This window comes from Nyctibius grandis, chromosome 5, assembly GCF_013368605.1.
Source record: "Nyctibius grandis isolate bNycGra1 chromosome 5, bNycGra1.pri, whole genome shotgun sequence".
In the NCBI taxonomy this organism is placed as follows: domain Eukaryota; kingdom Metazoa; phylum Chordata; class Aves; order Nyctibiiformes; family Nyctibiidae; genus Nyctibius; species Nyctibius grandis.
Genome location: NC_090662.1, coordinates 61,316,775 through 61,343,700, shown reverse-complemented (window position 1 = coordinate 61,343,700; position 26,926 = coordinate 61,316,775). Strand labels below are relative to the sequence as shown.

The following is a 26,926-nucleotide window of genomic DNA, read 5'->3' as shown; positions in this document are numbered from 1 at the left end:
CATCAAGGGATGAAGCAATGAAGCACGATGCCAGAGGGATGCGGTGTCCCATGTGTGGGCAGAAACCCTTCCTGGTGCCACCAAGGAGCACCTCCTTGAATTTAACTGCTGCCACCCCCTCACACTGGTCTGACACTATGCTGCTGATATGACGCTTGTCCTGACCCCGTAACGCTTGTCCTGATCCCATAACGCTTGTTCTGACCCCACAACGCCCACCTGGCCCACGTGGCCTTCAGAGAGGCTGTTATCCTCCTAACACTCAACCCAACGCTACCTACAGACCCTGACATGACCATGCACCCCCAGACCCCATTCCTGGTTGGCAGCACTACACCGCAGGCACTGAGGACTTCCCATCCAACACGGGATGGGATGACCCTATTTGATACATTCAGGGTCACACAGACAGGGGGCAAACTCCTTTCCTTTGCCCCCTGGCCAGGCTCCCCTGACCAGGTTATCCAGCAACCTGGGCTTCCCCCTTCCCCCAAATCCATTGAAGCGGGCGCCCGGTAGCGGGAAGTAGCAGATGCCGGAGGACAGGAAATGGCACTGGGGAAGCAGGGGGTGGAGGGGAACGGCAGAGAAGTTCCTGAAGTTTTCTGTCCTGGATAGTTGGAATAAATCTCATTTTCTCTGGTCTCCTTGCCGAGGCGAGGATTGGCTCAGCAGTGCTGCAGTCCGCCCTCCTCCTTCCCACGTCTCCTCCCCGCCAGCTTCGCTCCCTCTCTCCCGTGGCATCGGGGCGTCAGCCTGGGAGAGCCAGCCTTGGGGGAAAAGCCGTGGGAAAAGGGGGGGGCACGCCTCCCCTTTCTCTCCCCCTGCTCCGGGACGCAGAGCCGATAACCCTCGGAGAAAGTTGCAGGGGCCCACGGGGAGCGTCTCCCAACTTTTCGGCCGGAGGACGGGAAAAAAAAATAATAACCCTTGTTCGGAAGAGGTAAATCCTGAAAGTTTTGCTTCCTCAGTTTGGGGGCTTTGGGAGCCGAAGGAAAAGGGTGGAGAGGGTGGTAGGAGAGGGGAGAAGTGAGAGGGGTGGCAAAGTGGTGGAGACGGGGAGGATGGCGAAAAAGAAAGGGAGAAGAAGGCAGGAATGCAACAGGAAACCGGGAGGAAGGAAAGCGGGAGCGAGGAGAGGGGCGACAGGCTGTGAGGGGCCAGGAGGGAAATGGGGCGAGGAGGGGGTCCCAAGGATGGGGGAAGGCAGCGGGGCACCCCCCTCCCACACCCCACTCTGGATACCCCTCGAAACCCTCCAGGCTCTCAGCACCTCGATTTTGGGGGTTTGGAGGGAGCACTTTTGGGCAAGGGGGCAGGGAGAGGATGGCTGGAAACTGCCCGCCTTTGGAGCCCCAGCCTCCCTCCACGTCCCAGCATGTCTGCTTGGAAAAATACCCTTGTTATACAGAGAGATATAACTATATATATCCATATATATATCAGCCAGCAGTGCAGGAGTTGGACTCTGGCTTGTCCGCCTACTGCCCGCCACCGATCCAGGGGAGCTGGAAGAGGCCCAGCCCTGCCAGCGGAGCCCCTTTCCCCCTTCCCCAAAAGCCTGTCCCTGCCGGCTTTCCCCATCCCAGAACAAAGTGACCCAACGGGGGATCCTCTGCCTCCCTTCCTCCGGGGAAAAGGAGGTTTTTCAGCACTCGAGAAGGCTGGGAAAGCCTTCCTGGCCGCCCACAGAGATTTCTAGCCGCTCTTCCCCGGGTTGAGACCACCCCAAACATCTCCTCGCCCTCTTTTAGAGTGTGTCCCTTTTGGGGGGGGTGGGTGTAAGGAGAGGAAGAGTAGAGAAGAGGCTGCTTTCAGCAGCTCCAGCCAACTAGACATCTGGATTATTTTCCTCCCCTTTCTGGTTTCCGCTCTTCCCAGCAAGCAGAACAGCGCTGGCCATTCCTGGCGAGTGGAAAACCAGTGGAAACCAGCTGAACTCAGGGGGGAAATGGGGGAGGCCAGGCTGGGAGGAGGAGATTCTGGCGGCTGGTCTTTGAGGGCAGGGGGCTTCCAGGAAGAGGCAAAGAGGGAGCTGGGGAGAGGATGGTGGGGAAGGGGAGGTCGGGATGGGTTGCTGCTCGCTGTGCCAGGGGCTGGCGAATGCGACGGGCTGCTGGACGGAAGCGGCATCTGGGTGGATGGGTGGATGGGTGGATGGGTGGCCAGACAGGAGGTCCCCTTGCCCACTGGAGGAAAGGAGAGTGCACAGGTCACATTTTGCCTGCAGAATCACGAGTTTCCCCAGTGTGGAGGAGTCTGCTTGGGCGGAGGGGAGGGCTCAAAGGGCCACAGCTGGCAGGGAGATGCACCAGGGGCAGAGGGAAGGTGGAAAAAGAGGGAGATTGGAGGGAGAAAAAGCCCAACAGGCCTACCAGAAACCTGCCATCCAGGTAGGGTTGGGCACCAGCTGCCTCCCTCCCTCCTTCCCTCCTGTCCCAGTGCCTGCTGCCTGCCAGCAGGCAGGGAGAGCCAGGGGCCAGGAGGCGCTGGCTTGTGTCCCCATGGTGGCCAAGGAAGCAGAAACACTTTCCTCCTCCTGGCTCCCAGCTCAGTAGTTCTCCAGGCAGGGAGCAGGGGGATGCTCTCCTCCCGCATCCCCCTTTCACTTGCCTGCTCACCCCGTCACTGGGCTGATGCCAGCCCCAGTCCACCGCAGGGGTCTGCAGGGCAGCTATGCTGTGCAGGGGACCAGGTGGGGGGTGGGGGGGTCCACCCCTCAGAATAGCCCTGGCCAGTGCAGCACATGCCCCACATCATGCAGGCACCACTGCTGAAGGGCACAGTCCCCGCTTTGGGTTTCTCAGCAGCTCTAATGCGGGGAGGGAAAGGAAAACTCGAAGGCTGTAATTCACCTAATACCCTCTCCCGGGGTCACACGCCTTCCTGAGGGACTCAGGGATAGCTCAAAAATGGGGTCTCATCTCTCTCCCTGTGGTCCCAAGCTCCTCATTGTACTGCAGGGATCACCCCAGTGGCTTTCCTTGCGCCCCAGGAGAGCCCTGACCCGGTGGCTATAGGTGGGCTTCTCCCAGATGGAGGAAATTGCTCCCCGGTTGTCCTCCCACCCCAAATCTGCCATGTGCCTGGTACGCCCCAGCTGTGTGGCAGCACCGCATGGCCTCCAGGAGCAGAAGGCAGATGTGGGCAGTGCAAGCCAGGGAGCTGGGAGCCAGCAGGAAGGCAACCTGCCTCTGTCCTCGCTGCCAGCGGCCACTGCCACCCCAGGAGGCAGCCAATGGTGCTGGGACCCAGCGGGGAGGTTTGTTTTCCCTTCCCCAGGCATTAACCCCTGGCAGATAAGAGGGGCCATGGGTGAGCAAACAAGGCCAGGGCAAGGCGAAAACACACGTAGAGAGAGCCAGGAGAGCAGCTCCATGCCCACGGCTCCCCCTCGCCAGAGGCTTTGCCTCCCTGGCACCACCTGCCTGCTCCGAGGTGACGAGGGGACAGGCAGGGGAGGCAGGCAGCAGCGGGGAGACGGATGGAGCCACACAGTGATGGGGGTCCCGGCACGCAGGGAGCAAGGGATGCGAGGCTTCTGCGGTGCCTCTTGGCATGCTGCCGTGCCCAGTGCCCCAAATCCTCTCCTTTCCCCAACCCACCCTCTCCCTCTTTCCATCCACACCGACGGGGCGCTGCTGATCTGAGCGTCCTCCCCACCTTCCCCCAGCGCCTCCAGGACCCGCCTGAGTGCAGGGACCCATCCTGCCTTCTCCTCCGACCTCGAGCAATCACCTCCCTTGTCGTGCCTCAGTTTCCCCTGCTTGCAAAGCAGCTGCCCTCCCTGCAATCCCCAGCTCCCTGCCCCTCCGACGTGTCTACCCAGCACCCGGGGATGCAGCCAGAGGAGGACAAACAAACCAATATACAAATATTGCATTTTCCCTCCCCGCCGCCCCTCCTCCCTGAGAAGCACGCACTCCCCAGGCCTCACCCTCTCCTGAAGGGTTCATCTGAATAGCAAAAAGAAGGGAGAGGTTTCTTGCCCCAGGAGCCAGGACAGCCAGGCAGGGCACTGCTCTGGGAGGAGGTACTGCCTGGAAGGGAAATCCTCAGCCTGGGTTGTGGTGTGGGTCTGGCAAAGCTGCTTTGCAGGTGAGGGAAACTGAGGCACGCCAAGGGAGGTCAGAGGGGTGAGGGAGAGCATGTTTTGTGGGGAAAGCCTTTTTCTTCCTCCCCAAGAGGAAAGCCAGGCAAGGGGGACAGCCAGTAGCAACCTCCCCACTGTTGCTCGTGCACTGCCTTTAACCTCCCCAGCCGGTCCCGGGGGTACAGCCAACGTGGCTGGTTAAATCCTCTCCAAGGGCTTCACTGTTCCTCTTGTCTTGTTTAGGTGGCCAACAAAGGGACCGAGGCACTTGCCCTGCCACTCCACCCCAAGCTCCTGTCACCCACTGCCCCATCTGTGACTGGCTCCCAAAAAGACAGCGGATTAAGCCCCAAGCCTGCGGCCAGACGCAGCTTCCAGCAGCCGCTGCAGCACCAGGAGTGACCCCGGAACCCCCGGTGGACACCTCCGTGCTGCCACCATCCTCACCACCCGGGACGTACCCAGTGTGGGTGATTTCATGAGCGCGACATAGGGCAGGGAAGCAGGGGGACAGGCACCCTTCCCACCCGCTCAAAGCCAAGGTGACGCAAGCTGTTCCCCCAAGAGCATCGGAGCAGGATGGGGAGGCTGGGGATGTGACAGTCCACCCCACTGCTGGAAGCCCAGCAAGGGCTGTTTTTTGGGGCTTTTGCAGGAGCAGGGGTGAGGTGAGGGGTGCAACATGAGCCTGGGGAAGCTGCCGGTGCTCAGCTGGGTCTCGGGCTCCCATGGCAAGCGGCGGCTGAAGTCAGAGCTGACACCAGACATGATCAGCCCGCCGCTGGGGGACTTTCGGCACACCATGCACGTGGGGCGTGGCGGGGACGTCTTTGGGGACACCTCCTTCCTCAGCAACCATGGCGGGGCCGACACGGCCAAAGCCAACAACTTCTTCGCCCGGACGCTGCGACATGTCCGTCGGACGCCGCTGAGGAGCCGGGGCAGTGGGGGCCAAGCGGGAGCATCGCCCGCCCCTCCAGCTGTCTCACCCATCATCAAGAACGCCGTCTCGCTGCCGCAGCTCAACGAAGGGATGTACGATGGCAGCGGCGGCCGGGGCTTGACCAGCAAGTTCTCCTTCAAAAGTGCTTCTAACAGCTTCTCCAAAACACACCAGACCTATGGTGAGTGAAGCGCGGGGCAGAGGCTGGCGCCCAAGCACAGGGCATCCTCTGCAGCTCCTCTTCATTGCTCCATGCCTCAGTTTCCCTACTGAGGGACTTTATGCTCTCAGCAGAGACATGACATTTAAGAGTCCCCAGTCCTGGTAATCCCTGCAAGGAGATAACCCTAACCTTGCTTTCAACTGCAGTACTTCCTCCTGCACTTGGAGGGTCTTCTCCCAGGGTGCCCCCCAAAATCAGGCATGGATGGTTTCTCGTCCTCTCCCTCCCTCATAGCCCCACAGAGCTGGCAGCCTGTGTGGAGTAGTTGTTGGGGGCTGCTCCCCATCTCCCCCCAGCTCTAAACCTTCCCCATGAGCAGCTTCCTCGAGGAAGCCAAGAGGGTCCTGGGACAGTGGGGCAATGCCCACCCCAAGGTTGCAAGGTCAAGGGGACTCATGGCAAGGCCTTCCCCACCTCCACACAGATGCTCCAACCCTGTCCCTAGCTGTGCCAACCCCTACATCTCCATATGTTCCTCAAGGGACTCCATCCCCCCCTTTCCCATTGCACCCACATCCCTCCCTGCCGGATGGGGTCCAGGAGGGACCTTTGGGAAAGGGTTGTGGGAAGGATGGGATGGGATGGGACAGGACAGCTGGGTGGCTCTTGTCCAGCCTCACAGCACTGGGCTGTGGCTCAGCTTTTCCCCAGGGAGGGATGTCTGGAGAAGAGGGTCTCAGAGGGCAGATCTTGGGGGTCCTGCAGAAGCTGGGGGAGGTGGCTGGGCTCAGAGGGAAAGGCAAGCTGAGGCAATGCTGCCATCTCCTGGTCCCACCTGCCTGGCTCAGCACCCCCCCACCGGCATCTTACCAAGCCCAGAGACCACCTGGAGACCCTCCGCTGTAAGTCTGGGCTTTGGAGATGTCCACGCAGACACTGGCCTGTCCTTTAGAGGCCAGCGCCACTGACAGGAGCGTGACCTGCGGCACTTCAGTGGCAGTGTCTCTTGTCCCCCACAGATGTAAGGCAGGCTTCCTCCAACCTAGCCGTGCTCCCTCCTCACCAGCCATCCCTTCTGCCTCGCAGGGCTGGAGTCCGGGTTTTGCACCATCCCTCGTGTCCCTCGCTTGGAAAAGGCCCAAGAGAGCCCCTTCCCCACGGAAGCAGAGCTGACGCGCTCGGACTCCCTGCTCTCCTTCCACCTGGACCTGGGGCCCTCCCTGATGAGCGAGCTCCTCCAGGTGATGAGCTTCTCTGAAACCAACAGGAGCAAGGTGGGGGAGGATGGCCCAGACCTCCCCTGTGGAGAGAGGACCAACGACAGGGCCCCTCCAGCATCGGGTGCATCCCACGGAGAGGACAAGGCAACGTCCAGCTTCTGGGACCGCTCTGGGCGCAGCAGCCTGTCCGGGGCCAGCTCGCTGCCGGGACTGTCGGTCCGTGCCAACGGAGAGGCACACGCCATCGAGGGTGCTGGAGAGGACCCTGCCTGGGCTTCGGGGCCGGGGACAGTGCCCAGAGGGACACCGTGGCAGGGGCACTGGAACGACTGCACCATCGAGGTGGGAGAGTTTGACCGGGCGGCCCAGGTCCTGGCCCGCCATTACGGTGGGACCAGCACCCCGCGGAGCTCAGAGAAGGGTGAGGGTCCCCGGCAGGCCCGGACGCAGACCCTGTGGGAGAGCCCCAGCAGCAGCTCGTGGCGGTCGCAAGTGACAGGGGACAGCGGGTCCTCTGAGGCCACCTGGAACCAAGGAGAGGAGGAGGAGGAGGCTGAGCTCTCCAGCCTGCAGGAGGGGTATGCTGGTGCCCGGGGTGGATGCAGCAATTCCTTTGAGTACGCCGATGAGGAGGAGGAAGAGGATGACGAAGTCAAGGTGTGAACGGCCATCCCTCACGTCATGGCCCTGCGCCAGAGACACCGGTGCTGGGGTCTTTGCCCTCCTCCCCACCCCCACCCTCAGGTGCCAGCGCCATTGGCAGACCCAGCAGGTGATCTCCTGGCCAAGCTGGGGGCACTCGGGGGGGGGCAGGAGAAGGGCAGGAGAAGGTCCTGTCTCCTGGGGTGCTCCCCCATGCTGGGCCAGGCTGCTGCAGGGGGCCGGTGAGGGCTGTGCATGGCAGCGCTGGTCATCGCGGCCCTTCCCCGGCCTCACTGCCATTAGATGCCAAAGGGACATTCCCATGTGCCAAAGAAACCCCAACCCCCTCCCTAGCCCATCCCGTTCCCCCCAGCACCCTCACTGCCATCCCTCAGCCTGGCCCCGCCAGCGTGTCTGGGGACATGCCCCATCCTCCCACCGAAGCCCCCAGCCGCCCTCTGCGTTGGCATGGGTGCCCCCCTGGAGATATTCCCACCGATAGCTCTGGCACATAGCAGATGGGGGTCTGGATGGGGGTCTCCCCAGCTTCAGCTGGTGTAAGACCTGTATAGCACATCTATCTACCGGGGGAGGTCAGCTGGGGACCCAAGGGGCAGGCAAACCCCACAGAGCTGGGCTTTCTCTTTTCCCCTCGCAAAACATAAGCAGTGAGCTCAGCATCCAGGAGGTGAGAGCACACACAGAGATAATCGCAGGGGTCTTTCCACTTGCCTCCTGCTGCTGAGCATCACTTAGGACAGCTCCTTTTCCTACCCCTGCCCCCTCGCAGCAGGGAGGGGAGAAACTTCTTGGCTGGCTGGAGGCAGAGGTGAGGTTGTCAGGTCACCAAATTCTGCAGTACAGGCCCCAAAAATCCCTTCCCTTCCCTCCGCCTCAGAACAAGGAGACTCCCACTCTGCTGCCACTAGGTCTGTGCCGCCTCTTCTCCATCCACACCCCCTCTTCCCATTCCCCATGCGTGCACTCCTCTTTCCAGTGTGCCTGTTCCCCAGGGGTATGCATGGAGGATGGCTAATGCCCCTCATCGAGTGGCCCTGTGCAATGTGGCCGCCCTGGAACGAGCTGCCCCCCACGCTGCCCCGCGTGCACACTGGCCCTCACAGAAGAGCCTTTGTGCCGTGGTGTGGAGCCGAGATGCTTGGGGGCTGAGGTCACCGGAGGGACCCTCACAGGACTCCCCTTGTTCTCCGGGACAGGAGGGGGTGTGTGGCTGGGGAGACGCCGGGCCATGGCCGCAAGGCTCTGCTCCCACGCAGCTCACCCGCCACCCGGCTGCTTCTGGCAGGGAGCTCTTCAGAGCAGAATAAAGAGGCTCCGGCATGCAGGCGTGTTGTACATGGGAGTGCCGCTCACAGTCAGGCCATCGAGGTTACAGGCAAGACCATCTCCCCCAGCCTCCCCAGATGGCTGCCTCGTGCCAGCCGGCAGCAGCAAGCTGGGGCAGGCAGCAGCTTCAAGGAGTGCCCAGCTCTGGCCACCGGCACCCAGCAGGACCAGCCCTATCACCCCTGCACCCTCCGAGGTGGGGACCCTGGCTCTCAGGACAAGCTCCCCATGCTCTCCGCTTCCCAGACCGTAACACAAGCTCCAGACCAAAGAACCACATCTGTGGAATATCCTTTCTGCCTCCACTCTGTATCCCATGCACTTATTATTGTCCTTATTAAAGCAGTTTTGATACTAACTTCTGTTGCCTCCCCTCAGCTGCAGCGACCTTACCATCTTTCTTGCTATATGTCTGCCGCTGCCCCAGCCACAAAATCCCATCCTCTCCACTCTCAGCAAGATTTTCCGGCACCTCTGGGATCCTTGGATTAACTAGCCCAGTACTTTGTCACTCACCATGGCTGACACACAAAGCAACCTCCTATCTACCCAGTCCCACGTAGCACACAGGAGGGTGCAAAGCTTCCTCTCCAGCCCGACAATTCATTTGCAGCCTGAAGCAGACCGGTACCCTTCCCAAAGCTGGCTTGGCTCCAGCCCTTCCAGCCCATCAGACATCCTCTACCTGCGCGCTCAGGCAGCAGCGAGTCCCGCGGGTTGAGCAGCGAGGAAGGGGAGAGGAAGGGCAGGGGCACTGCCACCTTGCCTTGGACCCAGCTCTCTGCAAGATGCTCTTCTACTCTGCTCCTCTCACCCAGCCTAAAGTGCCCCGATGTTTGCTGTCACACATGGGTCTCTCTTAAGGCTGGAGAGACACTTTTTAATTAGAGCTGCAGCATCAGACAATCAGCACTAATTGCCTGTAGTCCCGTGCGAGGGACATAGACTGGGAGGTGCTGAGCCACGTAACCCAGCCCAAACCCCGTCCTCCCTCCCCACTGCCTTCCCCTGCCTCACTTTCACTGAGTAGGGTTCGGTGTGGAAATGTCAGAGTAATGGGTAACCCGGCTGGAATGTGCCAGCAGATAAGTGAGGTGAGATAAGGGGGAAAGTTGGAGGAGACAACTCATTATCAGGGGTAGGAATGCTGGCTCAGGGGCACACCTGTGCTGCCTTCCCTGTGCCACCACTTCGGGTGGTACAGCTCCTGCGGGAGGGCAAGGCACCCCTTCCTCCTGCCTGCTGGCTGCGAGGGCAGCCAAGAGGAACCCGTCAAGCCCATGCTTAGGCATGGTTCCCAAACCTAACATGTAATTATGCGCTTTTGTGGTACTAAATGCCACATCGAATGCCACATCGCTCACGTCCACACTTTTCTTCCCCTTCCTCCCTCCCTCCCAAAGAAATGGTGCATTGTGAAGAAATTACACAACCATTCACTCCCTGAGCAATCACACAGTGTCCTCCTCCTCCTGAACCCCACCTACAGCCTGCTTTGACCTGCTTGTTATCTGTTCAACCCCACATCCTGGTCTGATCTGCAAAAGCACCTGGTGTTATCTGGGAGCTATTTCCATCAAACAAGGGCTCCTTTCTTGTTGGTGGAAAAACCTTGGGCTTTGTCGGTGTCTTGCACAGAGACACAGAGCCAGAGATCTCACAGAAGCCAAAGCAGCTGGAGCAAGCAGTCTCCCACTGCTTGCGTTTTTATTAGAGCTAGGAAGCGGCATCCATCAGTCCAGCTTGAAGGAGGTGACCCTGAAGCCTCCCTTGACGCTCATGTAGCTGATCTTGTCGTAGCAGTGCCGGTTGGGGAACTCCACTTCATGTCCATCCGGTAGTTTCACTTGGAATTTGTCTGCCATCATTTCAATGACGAGCTGGGAGAAGAGAGGGAAGGAAGGGAGGAATTGGGGACAAGGAGGAGATTAGGAGGTGAGCATCCAGGCGAAAGGCCTGACTGTCACACGTGAGGGTCAGACCTGGTCCCGACAGCCTTAAGCAAGGTGTTGGGAGTTGAGCTTGAGGGTGATGCAGGAAATTAGCAAGTTGATATCAAGGGTCTGAGCTGATATCTAGATTATGACCTGGGGACAGGATCTCTCCTGGGGTTGTTTCGTCTACTCAGATTGTAAACTCAGAGCAGTTAAACCCAAGTGCGTCTTTATACACCACGTGGCTTAGATCTGCTCTGAACAGGGCAGAATAAACCTGACACCCAAATGGCCTCAGCAGCTCACCAGGACCTGGAAAAAGGGCTTCGCTGATAAACACGCACAAGCAGACAGGACGAGAATGCAGCGCTGATCATTGCAAATTAAAGGGATCGCTCCCCAAAGCCATCACCTCTCCACCCCTTCCTCAAGAGCCAGCCATGACTGAGGAAATAAGCTTCCTCTCCACAGCAATAGGAACAGGACTGCTTCTAAAAGCAGCCCCGTTAATGTCTTGGGACATCAGATGGGGTGAGACAGAAACTAGAACTGCATCCCTGGGATGAGGAGAGGGAGAACAGATTGGCAGCATGGATCCAGGAGTAGTGAGGACAGAAGAGCTGAGGGAGAGGTTTTTGGACATTGCTTCAAACCCTGAGTTGCCTTAAAGCCTGTGTTTGCATAAGAGGGAATTAGGGAGAGAAATCGGGTAGAGAGCAACAAGATCCTGCTTCTTGGAGACCTTCTTTACCTTCATACGTGCCCCTGGTACACTCACCTGCTGGGCAGTTACGGGGGGCAGGAGGCACTTTCAAAGCCTGAGATAGGCAGGGCTCACACAAAGTTCCCAGAGGAGGCATTGGGGTTTTGAAGAAGGAGTGGAAAGGGCAATCAGGACCAAAAAAAACAGAGGATGAGGAGCTGTTGGGAGGGAGCAGGAGGCATTGGACAGGACTGGGAGGACTAGGGTACAGGAATCTGCTAACCAGGGGTTTCCCCCTACCACACACACACTCCCCACAACCCCACGCTGGCACAGACCCCTCACCTTGATAGTGGAGCCCTTGGAGAAAGAGAGGTGGTTATCACGATGCTCTGCCTGCCAGGCATTGGAGCACCTGGAGTTGCAGACGATGACAGACTCATTGAAGCGGGGATTGAAGTGAAATGCCAGATCCGAGGACCTGCAGCCGAGATTGATGCTGAAGCTGTGGGTGAACAGGAGAAAGGTCAGCTGCATGGGCAGGACAGGGTCTTGGAAGACCTGAAACCCAACACACAGCTCTGCACCCAATCCCTCCATCAGCGTTGCAGGTGCTTAATGCCTCCTGTTTCCTCATTCTGCTTGGGTACCAGGAGAGTTTGCATGGTGGTGGCGTAGGGGCTCCCCTAACACTGGGCTGTGCTCACGCTTTTTGTACCTGGCGACCTTGGAAAACCACCTCCCTCTGCAGCACACCTTCAATCCTGGCAAGCTGAGGTGGTTTCTTTGTACTTACCCATCAGCATCCTCAGATATCTTGCCCTTGACCTTCAGGGTGCCCCCGGTCTTCATATCCAGGTTGAAGATTTCAAATTTTTCCTAAGGCAGAGAGAAAAATAGTCGGTGGGGATCCTTCAGCCATTCCTCCCCTGCCACCACAAGCGAGAGGGTGCTTCTTGGAGAAGGTGTTCCAGCCAGGAGAACATCTACTGCTCTCAGCTGGTGTTCCTCTCATGGCCAAAAACACTCCATGCTGGAGGCCTTGCTTGGGCTTCTCACTCAGTGAGGGAAGAGTGGGCTGAGTGAAGCCAGCAAGTGAGAAAAGACATCAGAGGGAGAGGAGATGAAAGCAGGCTTGTCCTCAGGAGAAGGAATGGAGAGCATGACAGCAGAGGTACAAAGAGGGTTAAAGCAGAGGACCACAACCCAGGGTTTGGTCGGCAGCATCGCCTGCAGCCCAAGAAATGCAAGTGGTGAGAGCAGAGGTGGCTATGCCTTGACGGTCCCTCACTCAGCCTTGCTGAGCTGGGGACCCTGGGTGGCAGAGGACAGGAGCAACAGCTCTTACAGCCATCTTCCTCAGAGGGCAGAGCAACCAGGCAGGGAGCCACCAGCAGTTTAGCTCAGAAACGCTTTGCACAGAGGACCTTACATCCCCAGACTTCCTTGTGGCTTACACATTAACAGCACCCCCACCTCTGCAAGGCCCCATGGGCTGCTATTAAGTCAGACTTTGATCCAAAGAAATAGATTCCCTACATACACTTCCTCTCATTAGGGACTTCAGGAGATTTAACCAATTCCCAGTCGCCTCAGTGGGCTCCCAGTGGAGGGACCACCACACACAGCCCTTAGTGGTGCTACTCCAGCCACTAAGCAGGACAAGCATCTTCCCAGATGGCCGTGGAGGTGTGACCGCTGTGTTCATTTCTTTTCTGTGTGTTAACCACTCAGCCAAAAGAAGCACCCCAGCTCCTTCCTTTTGTGGCAGTGGGCAGCCCTCAAAATCCACATCAGCACATCAAAATGGTCCCCACCATCCCTCCCTATGGTGCTCTGAGTAGGGGCTCAAAGGGGCTCTGAGTAGAAGGCAGCCAACACATCCCCTCTAGATGACACGAGCTATGAACAATCCTTTGCACGAGTGCCATGAGTGGCATCCCAGCACCTTCCCTTCTCATGGCTCTAGATTCAGCCCCAGCTGTGTGGATTGCACTAGCAATATGTGGGAGCTCTCTGCAACCTCCCATCCAAGCTCCATCAAGATCCAAAACTTTTAGCTCGAGGAGCCAAGCATGGCAGGTCCAATAGCCCCATTCTCCCTAACCCTGAGACAGGGGAATGTTGTCCTCACAGGGGAGCATCATCCTTGCTGTCTCATTCCCAGGTGAGAGCTATGAGTCAGTAGACAGGATCCCAGATTTGGTTGAAAAAATTCGAGCTATATCCCTAGACTCCAGAAGTCAGTGGGAAAGCAAGAGGGAGGAGGAGGCCAAGGCTCAGGAGACCAGCGGTCCCTCAACCCCCCTTCCCAAGCCCTGCAGAGAGCAGCTGAGTGCAGTCACCCTGCTGCTGCACAGCCAGCTGGGAGATGGCTCCTGCCCTTCCCCAATACCTCCCGAAGCAAGCAGAGGTAAGTGCTGATAAGCACTCCTTTCCCGGAGGTGTTTCCTATTAGCAGGAGGTCATAAAGCCCAGCAGGCTTGGGAAATTTGTTTGCTGTTGAGGTCACTGAAGCTGTTGATGAAACTCCCCCAGGGTGATGGTGGAGCCAGCAGGAGCAGGTGCTGGGTCTGGTGGTTTCTGGCATTGGATCTGTTTCCCATCACGCTGCCACATCCCACCCATGCACACCTTCATGTCACCCTGCACCCCCCCCTAGCCATCCCAGGGAGAGCCCAGAGACCCCCTCCCAAAATATCTGAGCATCCCACTGGCTATGAGAGATTTCTCTTTCCAGCAACTCATGTTGTCCCTTTGCAGGGACAGGGGCAGGCCAAAGACACTGCTTGCATAGCCACCATCAGGGTTAATTACCTGAGCTTACGTTAAGCCAGCAGGGAGAAACAAACACTCCTAGGTCTCAACAGATCACATCCCAAGACAGACCCTAAACTCGGTCAGAAAAACCCTGTCCTACTTGGCTGGCCAAAGTGACACAGAAACATCCCAGCAGAGGCAAGACCCAGGTCCTGGGCCAGCAACATAGAGGAGCCTTCACCCCACTTCCCACACAGCCCAGCATGGAGCAGACAGAAACATCGCTGTCACCAGGATTTATCCACAGATCCCACTGGAAGAGTGTGAGGCTGCCCAGGAGGGAGAGCAGCATGTGTCTGAAGGACAGGGAAAACTACCCGTGCAGAGAGTTATGTGAGGAGCCCCAAGTACCACAGATGTGAGAACATGCAGGGAGGGAAGACGGGCGGGAAAGAGGCACGAGCTGCTCAGAGAGGGGCCGTGAGTTTTTATCGAGATAACATTAACCCCCCTCCTACAATGCTCAGCAGGGGCGTTCACCCCGCTTTTATTTGCCACTGGGAACAATAGTGGGAAACCAGGCAGCAACTCTGCCAGTGCTGGCGACTTCCTTCGTCTGCAGAGCTGAGCCTCCGCGTGGTCAGACACCAGCCCTGTGCAGATGGCCTCTCTCATGCAGGGGGATGTGCTCCCCACGTAGGAAGGGTTTGAGACTTTATGGAGCCCAGAAGAGCTGAAATCCTTCCAGAGCAATTGGAGGTGGCGATTAGGATGACGGAGGGTGAAGGGGGCAGGTTGATACTTCCCCACAGACACTGCAAAGCAGAAAGCCCAAGGAAACAGTGACATGATGGGAATGTAAATCCCAAAGAAAGAGGAAATCCAGCTAAAGGGCATCTGCAAAGGAAGTGGAGGGTCTGTGCAGAGAGGTGAATGTAAGCAATGGTTGTGGAAGCCCGCAGTCACTGATGCAAGTGATCCAGGAACCCTTCACCCTCAGAGAGATGATCCCAGGTACCTGCCTGGGAGTGCCTCTCCAGGGACCCATATAGATCTTCATCCTGGCTGGAGGGCAGTTGGCCTGTACTGGTGTGGGACACCTGTGTTCACACCGCTGGCACCGGAGGAGGCTTTGCTGCATTCCCAGAGGGTGCCTTGGGACAGCAGAGACCCAACAAGCAGTCACTGGCATGAGGGTGAGGCCATGGCCAACCTGAGGGCAAGTTGAGCTTCCAAAAGAGAGTGGGCAGGCCTGCAATTTTGCATGGAGAAAACAAAAAAAATATAATATTTTAAGGAGGGAAGAGATCAATGCAGCCACGTGGGCTTTCAGTCAGAAGGGTGGCAGGACAGGTCCTCTGCAGAGTGCTTTCACTACATGAAACATGGCAGCTTCCTTTGCAGAGGTCTCATGAGATAGGTTTTGCAGTTAACAGTCCTTCCTGGCCTTCCCTCTAGTCCTGGGGAGATCTCAGGCCACCAGGAACACCCATGGGAGCTCAGGACCCTCAGGGTGGCTCCAGACAGCAGCACCTCATGTACCATAGCCTAGAGCTGCCACCTCTACCACAGGGCACCCACACAGCTGTCGAGAACAGACTGAATGCCACCCTCCGCAGCAGGCTGCCAAGATCCTCGGCAGCATCATTGCTGGCAGCAGTATTTATTTTGTTTTCTTACTCTGGCAGGAGATAAGCCAGCTAGGTGTGAAGCCCTGAGGAAAACCACAGGCTTCCCCACTTCCCAGCCAAGGCAGCCCAACCACCTGAGCTGTGACAGGTTTCTCAGGGCCACTTGCAGCAGGGGGCAGCCCCTAAAATCCACAGCAGCACACCAGAATGGTCCCCACCATCCCTCCCAACAGTGCTCTGAGGAAGGGCTTCAAGGGGCTCAGAGGACAGGGCAGCCAACACGTCCTCTCTAGATGACACGAGCTATGAATAGTCCTTCACAGGAGTGACATGGGTCTTCACCAGATGAGATGCCCAGCCCAGATGGGAAGAGGGAGAGAGGGGAAGTTGAGGTGGCCATGCCAGCTGCAGGAAAGCCTCAAACCAAGCCCTGTGAGAAGAGACAAGAGATCCCCTTAGCACCCTAACAAAAGGCTGTGGTTTCAGCTCGGCGCTAATTAGTGGCACAGAAGGAGGACACTGCGGGGGGAAAAGGTGCCTGACCCATTTTGTATTCAAGGCACCAGGGAGCCTGTGCTGCGGACCAGGCATCAGCATCCGCTCAAGGCAAAGGGAGCTGGAGAGAGCAACCGCGCATTCTTTCTCGGAGTAGCAGCTGCTTACTCTGCTATTATTTCCTACTGCTTCATATAATTTGTACTCCACAGCAAGCTATTGTCCCTTTCCACTGGCTATTTATTTCCTTGAATAGCCTCTGGGGAAAGATTTCAGTGCAGGAGTAAAGAAAAAAGAAAAACTCCACACAATAAATATCAAGTGGTGACCTGATTTAAACCGTGTTCTCTGACCTCATCTGGGCCCTGGTTGCGGTTCCTCCCAGCAGTTGCAATTAAGCCATGTTCCTGACTTGGTTTCCCCCTTTCATGAAGCCTCACGGGGAATGCTCCCTGCCTTAGAGGGTTATGGGGTGGATTTCAAGAAGCTGAACTCCAGATTTTGAGAGGCCAGGGCTCAGGATGGGACCAAGAAGAGACTTCCATCACCTCCTGATGGAGCTGCTCAGTCCTCCTCCTGCCAGACACAAAAATTCCCAGATAGGTTTGACGGGACCAGTTTCCCCTTAAGTCCAGAGGTGTTAGTTTGCCTCTAAGCAGATAGTTCTGCAACCTTCACCCAACTGACCCCTAAGCTCTGAAAGTCAGCCAGCTTCCTAACGGAGGAGGACGGAGAGAACAAAAAGTTCTTACCTCAGCCAAACACTGAGGTAAGCAAGAGACTGGATAAGCAGGTCTGTGGATCTGGAGGGCGTGTACAGGAGAAGATTGTCCAGGAGACGCAGGAGAAGCCAAGGCAATGACGAGCACAAGGAAACTGTTGCCCATGAGCACCTCCTGCCTAAGAGGTTAACCAGAGTGGGACGGCTCCTCTAGGGAAGGGATTGAAGTCTTCACATTCAGATCAACTAAAATGGGAAGGAACAAAGGACTGGAGGTGAATCTCCTGCCACCCCTCATGCCCCAGCTCCCTGACAACACGTCATCCAGAACCCCTGTGGGAAGCGTGGAAGTAGTATGGAATCGTAGAATAGTTTGGGTTGGAAGGGACCTTTAAAGGTCATCTAGTCCAACCCCCCTGCAGTGAGCAAGGACATCTTCAACTAGATCAGGTTGCTCAGAGCCCTGTCCAACCTGACCTTGAATGTTTCCAGGGATGGGGCATCTACCACTGCTCTGGGCAACCTGACCCAGTGTCTCACCACCCTCATTGTGAAAAATGCCTTCCCTCTATCTAATCTAAATCTACCCTCTTTCAGTTTAAAACCATTACCCCTTATCCTATCGTAACAGGCCCTGCTAAAAAGTTTGTCCTCATCTTTCTCATAGGCCCCCTTTAAGTACTGAAAGGCTGCAATAAGGTCTCCCTGGAGCCTTCTCTTCTGCAGGCTGAACAACCGCAACTCTCTCAGCCTTTCAGAGCATCCATGCTCTGAACCCGGGAGCAAGTGATTAGGGGCCATCAGCCTCCAGTAGGCTCTCCAACAGCATCACCCCCTTCATCTGTAGGGTGCAATTTCTCTTCCTTGGGATGTGGGGAATAAGGAGGAGGAAAGACAAAGCTAGCTGAAGAGCTAAAATGTGGGAGAAAAACCCACCTTTCTTCAGGGCTAGGGGCAGCAGTGGATGGAATGTGCACCAAGCAGTGGAGCAGATCAAGAGCACAGGGGAGGGGTGTAGCTTCAGACTCCATCTCTCTCCCCACCCTATCAGAAAGGTGGTGGTGCCACAGTGATTGGCATCTCCCATCTCCATGGGGAGCTCAAATGGGCTCTGATGGACGATTTCCATCCCCAGGGCAAAGTTATATCCTTATAACTTTGCAGGGGACATCTCTCTCGGGCAGCTCTGAAGTCTGTGACAATGCTTTTGTGTGTTACGAGTTGTGCACAGAGAGGGAAGAAAAGTAATTCATGTGCATGGGAGCTGGCTCATAAGGCATCAGGGCCATTTCATCAACCCCAGTAGCCAGATGAGTTACGTCTTATGAGTCCTCAGGTTGCCCAAGGGGCAGGAGAACGAACCAAACTGGCAGAGGGTGGGGTAGGGAGGTCAGAGGACTGATTACATGCCACCCAGTTCCACTTCCAGCCTTCATTTCTCCAGTTCTTTCCCTCATGAGGGCATGCCAGGAATGTGGGTTGTGGGAAAGGCTTTCAGAAACACGCCTGGAGATAAAAATGCACTTGTGTTGAAATCTTCCCTACTGGCAAAGAGAAGATGCATAGAAGGCTCATGGCTGCCCCCTCTCCTGGACTTTTGGGATCTCCCAGCTTTACCCAGACTTGCTGGATGAGATATTATTAGCTTAATGGGAAAAGGATCTTCCCAAGAGCTCTCTACAAAGGATCAGTTTCATGAGGTCTTAACCTCCACTTGCTTTTTGCCCCAAAAGATTAAGATCTCCAACAGCTTTATCTTACCATTGAGTAAGGAAGATGGCAGGCCCCTCATCTTCACATGGGGAAACAGAGGCACAGACACACAATTTCACATCCAAAAAAACCTCTTCTTGTTTAGATTCTCATCTTAAAGCTCCCATGGACAGATTTAAAAAAAAAATAATCTAGCTTTGCAAACTGTCCTAGAGCTGTCCTAGAAGCTAAAAGGAAGCTGGGCTCCCTTGGCTAATGCAGCTTGAGTATCAGAGATGCTGACCTCTCACCACACCACCTACTATCAGTAGGATGTACTGAGGCATTCAGTGCCTCTGAAAAAAATTAGCCCTTGGGTGGGTCCAATTAAATCCAAAAACCAGAGGCATTCAAAATGAACAGACACCTTCCAACAGTGGAAGCCAGGGGACTTCCGAGATGCCCCAAGCCCAACTCCCCTGACTTCAAGGGGACCAATTCCCACAACAAAGACAGCATGAGGCCAACTGGCTGGACCTTGAATAAGCAAAAAGAAACACAACGTTACGCCATACACATAAGGTCCATGGGGACCTCCCTCCATTGAGCTCTGAGCAGCCATCCTGGATTCAATCCCACAGGACAGCAAGGGCATGCAGCAAGAGTGACTGCTGAGTCCCCGCGTGCAGCAGTCCATCCTGCACAGGGAAAACGAGGCTGCTGGCACTGCGTGACTCGCTTTGTGTGTGTTTCTCACGGGCTCCAGCACTGAGCCCAGGCAGGTTGGACAACTCTGAGGACTTGCAGGAATTCTTCAGACAAGCAGAATCCGTCTGAGTCACACGTACGAGGCGCGATGCCAACAGTGGCTCATCCACTGGAAAAAAAAAAAAAAAGAGAAAGAAAAGCTAAGGGAGAAATAGCAAGTTTTGAAAAGCCACAAGAATTAACAGCTCATGGGCTGGAAAGAAGGGGAGCAAAAACAAGAGGTCTGTTCTCCCATGCTCACGTCACTAAAGCCAAGTATCCCTCAGCCCCACTGGGAAGCAGCAAGCCACCTTACCACCCATCAGCTTTGAGAGAGTCTGAAGGGGTGACCCACCCTGAATCTAAGGCCATGGCTGAGGTCTGCAGAGGAAGTGGCTGTCAAGTCAAAACTATCTGTTGCTCCAAAATCAGCTTGAACAAACTCCTTTGATGGCCCTGCAAAATGAAACGGTAAAAACCAAACCAGATGGCAATGGGAAAGAAAAGCTGCCAAAAAAAAGGGAATCCAAATCCCGAAATGACTGACTAAGTGTGGGAAATGGGCATCTAAAGAGGGAACTGCAGGCATCTGAAGAAGACCTAAGAAAAGACCAGGCCCACACAACCGACTCTCCCTGTTCCTCTCCACCCCCCTTCCAGAGGGAAGGGCACCAGAAATACATGAACCCATGGACCTTCAGAGCGAGCCACAGGGTAAAGAGCTGAGCCTGACCTGCCGCAGAAGCTCCAAGGACAACCAAAGTGCAGAGGAGGTCCTAACTCTCACCAGCACAAGGAGCGCTAAATTACTTTTTCCCTCCTTCCAAGTGAGGAGTTACAGCCACAGCCTTGCTTAGAGTTGCCACCAGGTGAAGGAGCTTTCGAAGCCAGGACCTGGGCCTGCTGGGTCATGGCACTGCCCAGAGATGTTTCATCTCCACACGGTACTGCAGGGGGCTGGGCAGCAGCTACTTTGCACTGCTGGGACACCTTGTCTCCCTTTCCAGCACTATACTGGGCACTAAGGGACATGCTGTGCATTTGAGGACACCCTGTTTTGCCGACCAGTCCCATATGGGCATCCTGTCCCTCCTCTGAACTGTTCCTGTGAGCCTCTACTCCTGTTTCTGACCCATCCCACATAGCCAGTAGCACATAAGCCCTCACTTGACCACAGTGGATGTTTATTTTGTGTTCCCAGCAGTCGTGCTAGGCTGTTTGTTCTTTCTGTCTCTCTTTTCCCTCCCTCCAGTTTGTGCCTCTTCCTGCTGTCCTTATTTCCCCCACCACTGGCAACACACGCAGGCCAGAACCTGGCTGTGTCTCTCTGGCTGCCCCTAGTTTCTTCACGCTGCTCCCCCTGAGAGTCCCCCAGCAGCAAAGCAGACACCCAGCTTTAATTGCAGTCAGATTCCTGGATGGAGAACGCTTGCTCCTGAGAGGGGAAAAAAGAGTATGACGACAAACTAAATGCTTTGAACGCTACGCACACCAGACAAATCTTATCATATCCCAGGCTGAATAGCCCCTAACTCATTGTCATTCACCACAAAACAAACAGACTTGCCAAGCCAGGAGACCTGACAAGAACAATGCGAGGAGGACTGGTGGCCGCAACTGCCAGGCAAGTTCCCATCTGCACGCAGATAGCTTATCTCTTCTGTCAAGATGGGACACGCATCAACGTCTGCTGCACAATAGCAGGGAAAAGCTAGTGGAGACCTGCTCTCTGGTCTTGAACACGCACGTAGCACTCCTTACAACATTGTCCCTGAGGAACATCTCTATTACTCACTCGGTCTCATTAGGAAAGGGGTGGGAATCTTTCCTGAACAGCTCCAGCAGAGATGCAGCTCCCCAGGGACCCAGCTCAGGATGAGCTGAAGAGTGCCTAACGCCTGCTCTGGACACCAGCAAGCAGCTGGCCGGCTGCAGGAGCAGCACGCAGCGAGAAGATGGCTGGAGGGAAGAGGTCTCATAGCCCACTCTTAAGTCACCCTGAGACACTGTTGCTTTTAACCCTGTCGACTCCCAGCACGCATCCTTCTCCTGAAATTCAGCCAGAGCACTGCTACGGGGAGGCGCGCTACTCAAGATGCAAAGCTAATCTGTGCGAGGAGGGAGGTGGAAAGAGGAGCAGCCTCTGCTGGGAGCATCTCCTCCTTCCGCACAGAGGAGGGGGACTTGGGCTGCAGATTGAGGATAGCAAAGGTGCAACGTGGTTGCAGTGAGACCCAGAATGTGGACACTGCCTTCGGAACACCCAGGCTGGGCTGGTGGGGAACAGCAGCATGCCACCTGAATGCAGCCCCTCCAGGCAGAGACGATGCACCCAGAGGTGTGTGCCTGATCCTTCTCCTGGCTGGGGGACTCGTCTGTCAGCGGTACATTAAATGGGGGATACATGAGCTCTGCCCCCATTCTGCTCCCTGAGTGAGTTCCCAAACCTGATGTAGTTTGGAGTGGTGGGAGAAACAGGACAGAGTTGTGCGTGCATGGGAAGCCCTTGCAGAATCGTGTGCTCCTTGGCTAACATGATGAGGTCCTCCTTCTGCCTGCCTGAGGCAGGAGAGCCAGAAGGGCAAATTCAATGTGTCTGTGCACCCAGGCCTGTCTGATCCCCTGCATCCAGGAGTTAGCCTCCACACCCCCATAACCTCACGTTCTTGGGCAACATTTCCTCATAGCATCTCTCCCACTCCACAAGGCAGGAGGTCAAATGCAGACAGTGATCCACAGCACGGGGCGTAGGACATAGCACGGGGTGTAGAACACTGAGTCACAACCCTGTGTTCAGCCATGCCCAGCAGACAGTGTTGCCCAGTTTCAGTCTGGCGCACACGCTCCCACCCCACACGCTCACCTACAACCTGCTGCGTGACATTTCCCATCTTCAGAGAGGGAAAAAGTGGAAAATTAGGGGGTAAATATGCAGGTTGCAGCTGACTGCACTTAAAACGCCGGCCTTCAGAGGGACCTGGGCTTAGAGGGTGTAGCTGTTTTGCTCTTGGCCCCAAAAGCAAGGAGCAGGGCACAGCTCCCATCCATGTGGTTAAATGCTCAGCGACGCCAAGGCTCTGTTGGGAACAGTCCCCAGCCCGCCCTGTCCCCCAGCTGTGCCTGCACGCTGCAGCACTGCTAGCTGGCACAGCCCAAAACCGCGCCAGGGAGGGTGCTAACAACCGCACGGTGTGAGCCATCATTCCGAGGCAGCGCTCGGACCTGGTCCTGCTCCTGTTGTGTTTACTAAGACAGACGAAGCCAGAGGGATCAGAAAGGACCCTGTGAAAGGCCAGGTCCACCTTCGGAAAATCTGTGTGTGCAGACTCTGTGTCACCCTCCTCCTGGGTCACAGTTTTCTTTTTATTCCTAACCCCCACGTCTGCCACGCCCTGGCACTGGGTTCACCCTGCCCCATTGCTCCTCGCTGCCGCCAAAAGCAGGGCTGAAGCTTGCTGTGGTGCCAAGCAGCAGAGGCCGAGCAGCCGGGGTGGAGGGAGAGAGCTGCTGGACTGCCTCCTCCTGCCGTTTCACAGTCCAGACTTAAGACAGTGCTGAAATTTCCTGGGGAACCTGAGGCAGCTGCAGCCAAAGCAGGATTGCTGGCAATGGGGGATTCTCAAGCCCAGGCCAAAACCCACCTATTCAAGTTCACCAGCTGCACAGCCAAGAGCATGTGCACTCAGCGCCGGGGCACCCTGCAGCGGGAATGCCTCCCCACTGTGCCGCCTTGTAAAAGAGAGGCTGCACGCGGCTGCGTCTCTGAGCTCCCCGGGCTGCTGCTACGCGAAACATCCCCGGCAAACTCTTCACTAAGTCACACTTCGTTGTCGCCGCAATGCAGGGATATATTCATCATCCAGGCTTGGGGATTTGCTGCAGCTGCGCTCCCCGATTTCCTTCAGGATGCCTAATTTCATGTCACTGATCTCTGCTCGGATCATGCTTGGATGCCCGTGAAAAATGCCTTCGCAATAGGATTTTTCTCCTTCTCCCTCCTGCTATTCTTTGGAGCCAAACCGTATCTCAGCAAAATCCAGGCTCTTAAACCATTTCTCCCCAATACTTGTGCTTTCTAATGATGCCCCTTCCATCTGCTAGCGATAACACTGCAAGTCAGGGGTAGACCGAGAACGGGTGAATCTGTTCACCTTTTCAAGTGCCTCTCTGGACACCTGAATCCCAAGTGCACCGTATCGACAGCAGATCTGTTCCAGTCTGGAGCTGATCTCATCAGCAGTGCAGTGAATGACTTCATCGAGGCTCCCCCTTGCAGGCTCGGGGCCTTCGATGCTCGCTTCAGCCCCATAAATTTAAGCCGCTCGCTCTAACCTGGCAGGCCTTCCTCTCCCTGTAGTTTTTGGCTTATGCAGATCCATAACCTATCAGCCTCCAAGCCATGGCTATGACTAGGGCTTGCATCCTGTCAGTTTTCTTTCATCTTTGCCTGCTGCCGATACTGTTCCTCAGCAGCAAGAGCGTTCCCTTGTTCTCAGAGCATCCCCTGGCTGTCCTGGACTCTCTTGGGAAGACGCTATCAGCCACAGCAAACCTGGCTGAGCTTTCCCCAGGGGGTAACGAGGCACTGGCCCTCCCTACACTGGCCAAGAAGGCACTGCCACCTGCTCAGTTGAGGGATCGACACTCCCTGAGATGCCCATTCTGGAAGGAGGGCTCAAACACAAGGAAGCAGCAAGCTGCTCAGGTCACCTCTAACTCTGGGATTTGCTTCTCTCGCTTGCTTGTCTCGCTGAGCCAGTTGCTCTAGTGACAGAACCAAGGCAGAAAAGAAATTTAGTGCACAGAGGTCAAGGCAATTCCCCAAAGGAAGCAAGTGCAATTATCCCCATGCTAACAACCCGGGAAACTGAGGCAGCGAGCATAGATATGCATTTCATTGAGTCTTGCTCCGAGACATGTTTAATTGCAGAGATCGAGCCAGCCAGCAGGTTTTCTGATCCCTTATCCAGCATCCTGTTTCCTCATTCTGCTCCTGTCAGTTGTAGAAGGAGGCCTTTGATCACCGGGGACAGGTCTTCCTACCGCGAAAAGGGAAACGCTGAAAGAAATGGAAGGGAGCAATCCTGGTGGATGACTGCATACCACAAGAAAGTCCTGCATATGAAAGGGAAGGAGACATTTCCTATTAGATTAAAGGATCTCAGACCTGCTCTCCCTCTAGAGAAGTACGCAACTCCAGACTTGCCTCTCTAATTGCAACCCTCCGCTGGGAAAGGTGCTTAGAAGTATTGCAAAAGGAAGGAGATTAGCCAAGGTCAGGGGATGGCAGGGCTGCAAATCCAGAGGATTGCGTAAGAGATGCGTGGTCAGAGGTGATGTCAGGAGAGGTGATGTCAGGAGAGGTGCTGCCAGCCCCCTTCCAAGAGAAAGTAGCAGAGGTAAAACTGAGCCAAAAACCCAGGAACTGACTGCTGCAGTCAGCCGGAGCCAGACAACGAGAAAAAGGAACAAAAGACCACAGTACCGAGCCTCAGGAAAGTGAAAGCTCTCTGGCAGAACACCTTGTCAAGGAAAGAGGAATGTGGTAGGGGAAAGGGAACCTCATGTCAGGGTCCAGAGACGACGGCCCAGCAGGAAGCACACAAAAGCCCTCGCTGCCGCACACAAGCGCATCTGAAAAACATCGCAGGGTTCGCATAAACACACAAGGCAGAGAAACTAAACAAACTTTGGGACAGAGCGAGGGCGACGGGGCGGTTCTGGCTGGCTGAAGGCGACCTGGTGGGTGGAAAACGCCTCTCCCAGGCGACCTGTCCACTCCTGCAAGGCCGCCTTCCTTTCCCCACTGAGGGGGGACTCAGACTGTTTTGTGATCCACTATGACTGCACGGGCAGCAAGAGCGTTTGCTAAGCCCAGGGCGCTCAGGCAGGAGCTCTCCTGCCTGCCGCTGCCCTCTGTGGGACAGCCTGCTCCAAGGCCTGCCAAACCCAGGATCCTGCACCCTTCTGCCAGCGCAAGCTTTTGTTTCACTGGCACGCGAACTACCCAGGCCTCCTGCTTGTGCGTAATCACTTTCCTCTGCAACTGGCTACGAGCTAATTATAGTTCCTGTACTTTCGTTCTGGAGCAGTGTTGGTTACAACGTGGACCGTCTCACTCTATACCTAGTTTGGGATGTCAGCTGTCGGTAAAAATAAATTGAGGGGCAGGAGAAAGGTTTTTCCTCACACGTCATCTAGCCACTGTTACGAGGAGCAAAATTCAGACTCTGATCTCTTTTTTTGGTTGCGCTTAGGGTCCTTGTTACACGGAAAGCAGATGCGACCAAACGGGAAAGAGCCTCATAAATCTCTTATATAATAGAAATAAAAGAAAGGTTTGAAAGGCCGCTGCTGACACGACTGTTCTGCCTGAGTTCACTCACCATTGTTTGCAACCGGTTGAAAAGAGATGCAGCCTTGCATTCATCCTAGACTTGCTAACCACTGGGTGTTGCCAAAGAGAGGAAAATAAACAACCTCCAGACTCAGACAGATTGAAACCTTAGCAAAAGGGGGCTGTGAAACACCAGACTGCAGAACCATTCCTTCAGAGGCATTGCTTTGTGGGTTGGAAATGAGAGATGCATGCCTTCTATGCAGATTGTACATGACCTAGAAGAGCAATATCTAGGCCTCCATCTCCTAAAGATGACTTAAGCGTTCTCAGAAAAATCAAAGAGGTAGTAGTGACAGGCAAGACTGACTCACAAGATTAAAATAACTCATGTAAAACGTGCCTGAACACAGCAGAGGGAAGGATGTGGCAATTTTCTATGAAAGGCACTTAAAAAAGGCTTTGTGATGCAAGGCTGTAACAGTTAAAAAAAGAATTACATTCAAGTTCCAAAAAGTACCTTTTAAGGGCCAAAAAAATCCCCCTCAAAACAATGGCTGTCCATAAGGAAAAGACATTAGGTGTGACATCAGGGCAGTTCCCTCGCCTGCCATCTGTGGGATTAGCTCTGTAAATGAGTAACCCCACAGGACCACTCTGACTCAGATGTCTGTCTCCAGGATTAGACGCTTTAAGGCTGAATAGGCTGTATCGTACTCGCGCTCTTACAGCAGAGACTCTGGCAGGGCCGGCCCCAGCGGGCAGCTTTGAGCACCACCGCCGGTGAGGCTCCCCAAAGTCATCGAGTTGGCACCTTCCACCGGCATTATTTATAAAGAAGGAAAAAAAAACCACAACAAAAGCCGTAAGTCACCACAGGGACACAGACACACTGTTCCTTCCAAGACTGCTGGAGCACAGAGAAAACAAGAGGTATTAAGTGACACAGTTGGGGCTGGCCTAGATTACCACAGCCACAAGGAAAAAAAGAGGACAAATGGAGTTTGTTTTTCTGGAACCCTTAGTTATTTCCAGGGCTCCAGCAACCTCCCCCCGAAGCTGCTCAGGGAGGAGAGGGCCAGGCCAGGCCCTGCCAGGAGAACACCAGCTGCTATTTAAAGATGACCCCGACCAGGGCCCGGGAGCTGGCTTAGTAGCGTTTATAATGTTTCCTAAAACACCCGCTCCCGCCCCGAGACCCCCATCCGCAGAGCCGCGAAGGCCCAAGGAGAGACATGAGGCCCCGGCCACCACAGCTGCCCCGCGCCCCTCAGGGGCGGGCGCCCACCGCGCATGCGCCGCGGCCGGCGGGCTCGTGTCCTTTCAAAGGACACGCTGATCCCCCGCGAGGCGGAAGTGCCCGGGCTCCGTACCGGAAGTGGCTTCACCTGCCAGTACAAGGGTTTTTCCGGGGAAGGGCTCCGTCGGCCTGTTTCCGTGCGGCCGCTGGTTTCCGGCGTTCTGGCCCGCCCCTCTTTCACTCGCTCTCTGTGTCCTT

General features: G+C 55.7%; 2 protein-coding genes across 2 annotated transcripts; one reads left to right on the top strand and one right to left on the bottom strand.

Moving 5' to 3' along the window:
- Nucleotides 1–625: 625 nt before the first annotated feature.
- Nucleotides 626–9,172, top strand: CDC42EP1 (CDC42 effector protein 1). Its single transcript, XM_068401244.1, has 3 exons — nucleotides 626–943; nucleotides 4,337–5,217; nucleotides 6,286–9,172. The coding sequence occupies exons 2-3, from the start codon at nucleotides 4,776–4,778 to the stop codon at nucleotides 7,080–7,082; spliced, it is 1,239 nt and encodes a 412-aa protein (XP_068257345.1). The 5' UTR covers nucleotides 626–943; nucleotides 4,337–4,775; the 3' UTR covers nucleotides 7,083–9,172.
- Nucleotides 9,173–10,104: 932 nt separating this feature from the next.
- LGALS2 (galectin 2) lies at nucleotides 10,105–26,884 on the bottom strand. Its single transcript, XM_068400669.1, has 4 exons — nucleotides 26,802–26,884; nucleotides 11,842–11,924; nucleotides 11,391–11,550; nucleotides 10,105–10,288 (listed from the first exon to the last, which is right to left on the bottom strand). The coding sequence occupies exons 2-4, from the start codon at nucleotides 11,895–11,897 to the stop codon at nucleotides 10,142–10,144; spliced, it is 363 nt and encodes a 120-aa protein (XP_068256770.1). The 5' UTR covers nucleotides 11,898–11,924; nucleotides 26,802–26,884; the 3' UTR covers nucleotides 10,105–10,141.
- Nucleotides 26,885–26,926: the final 42 nt, after the last annotated feature.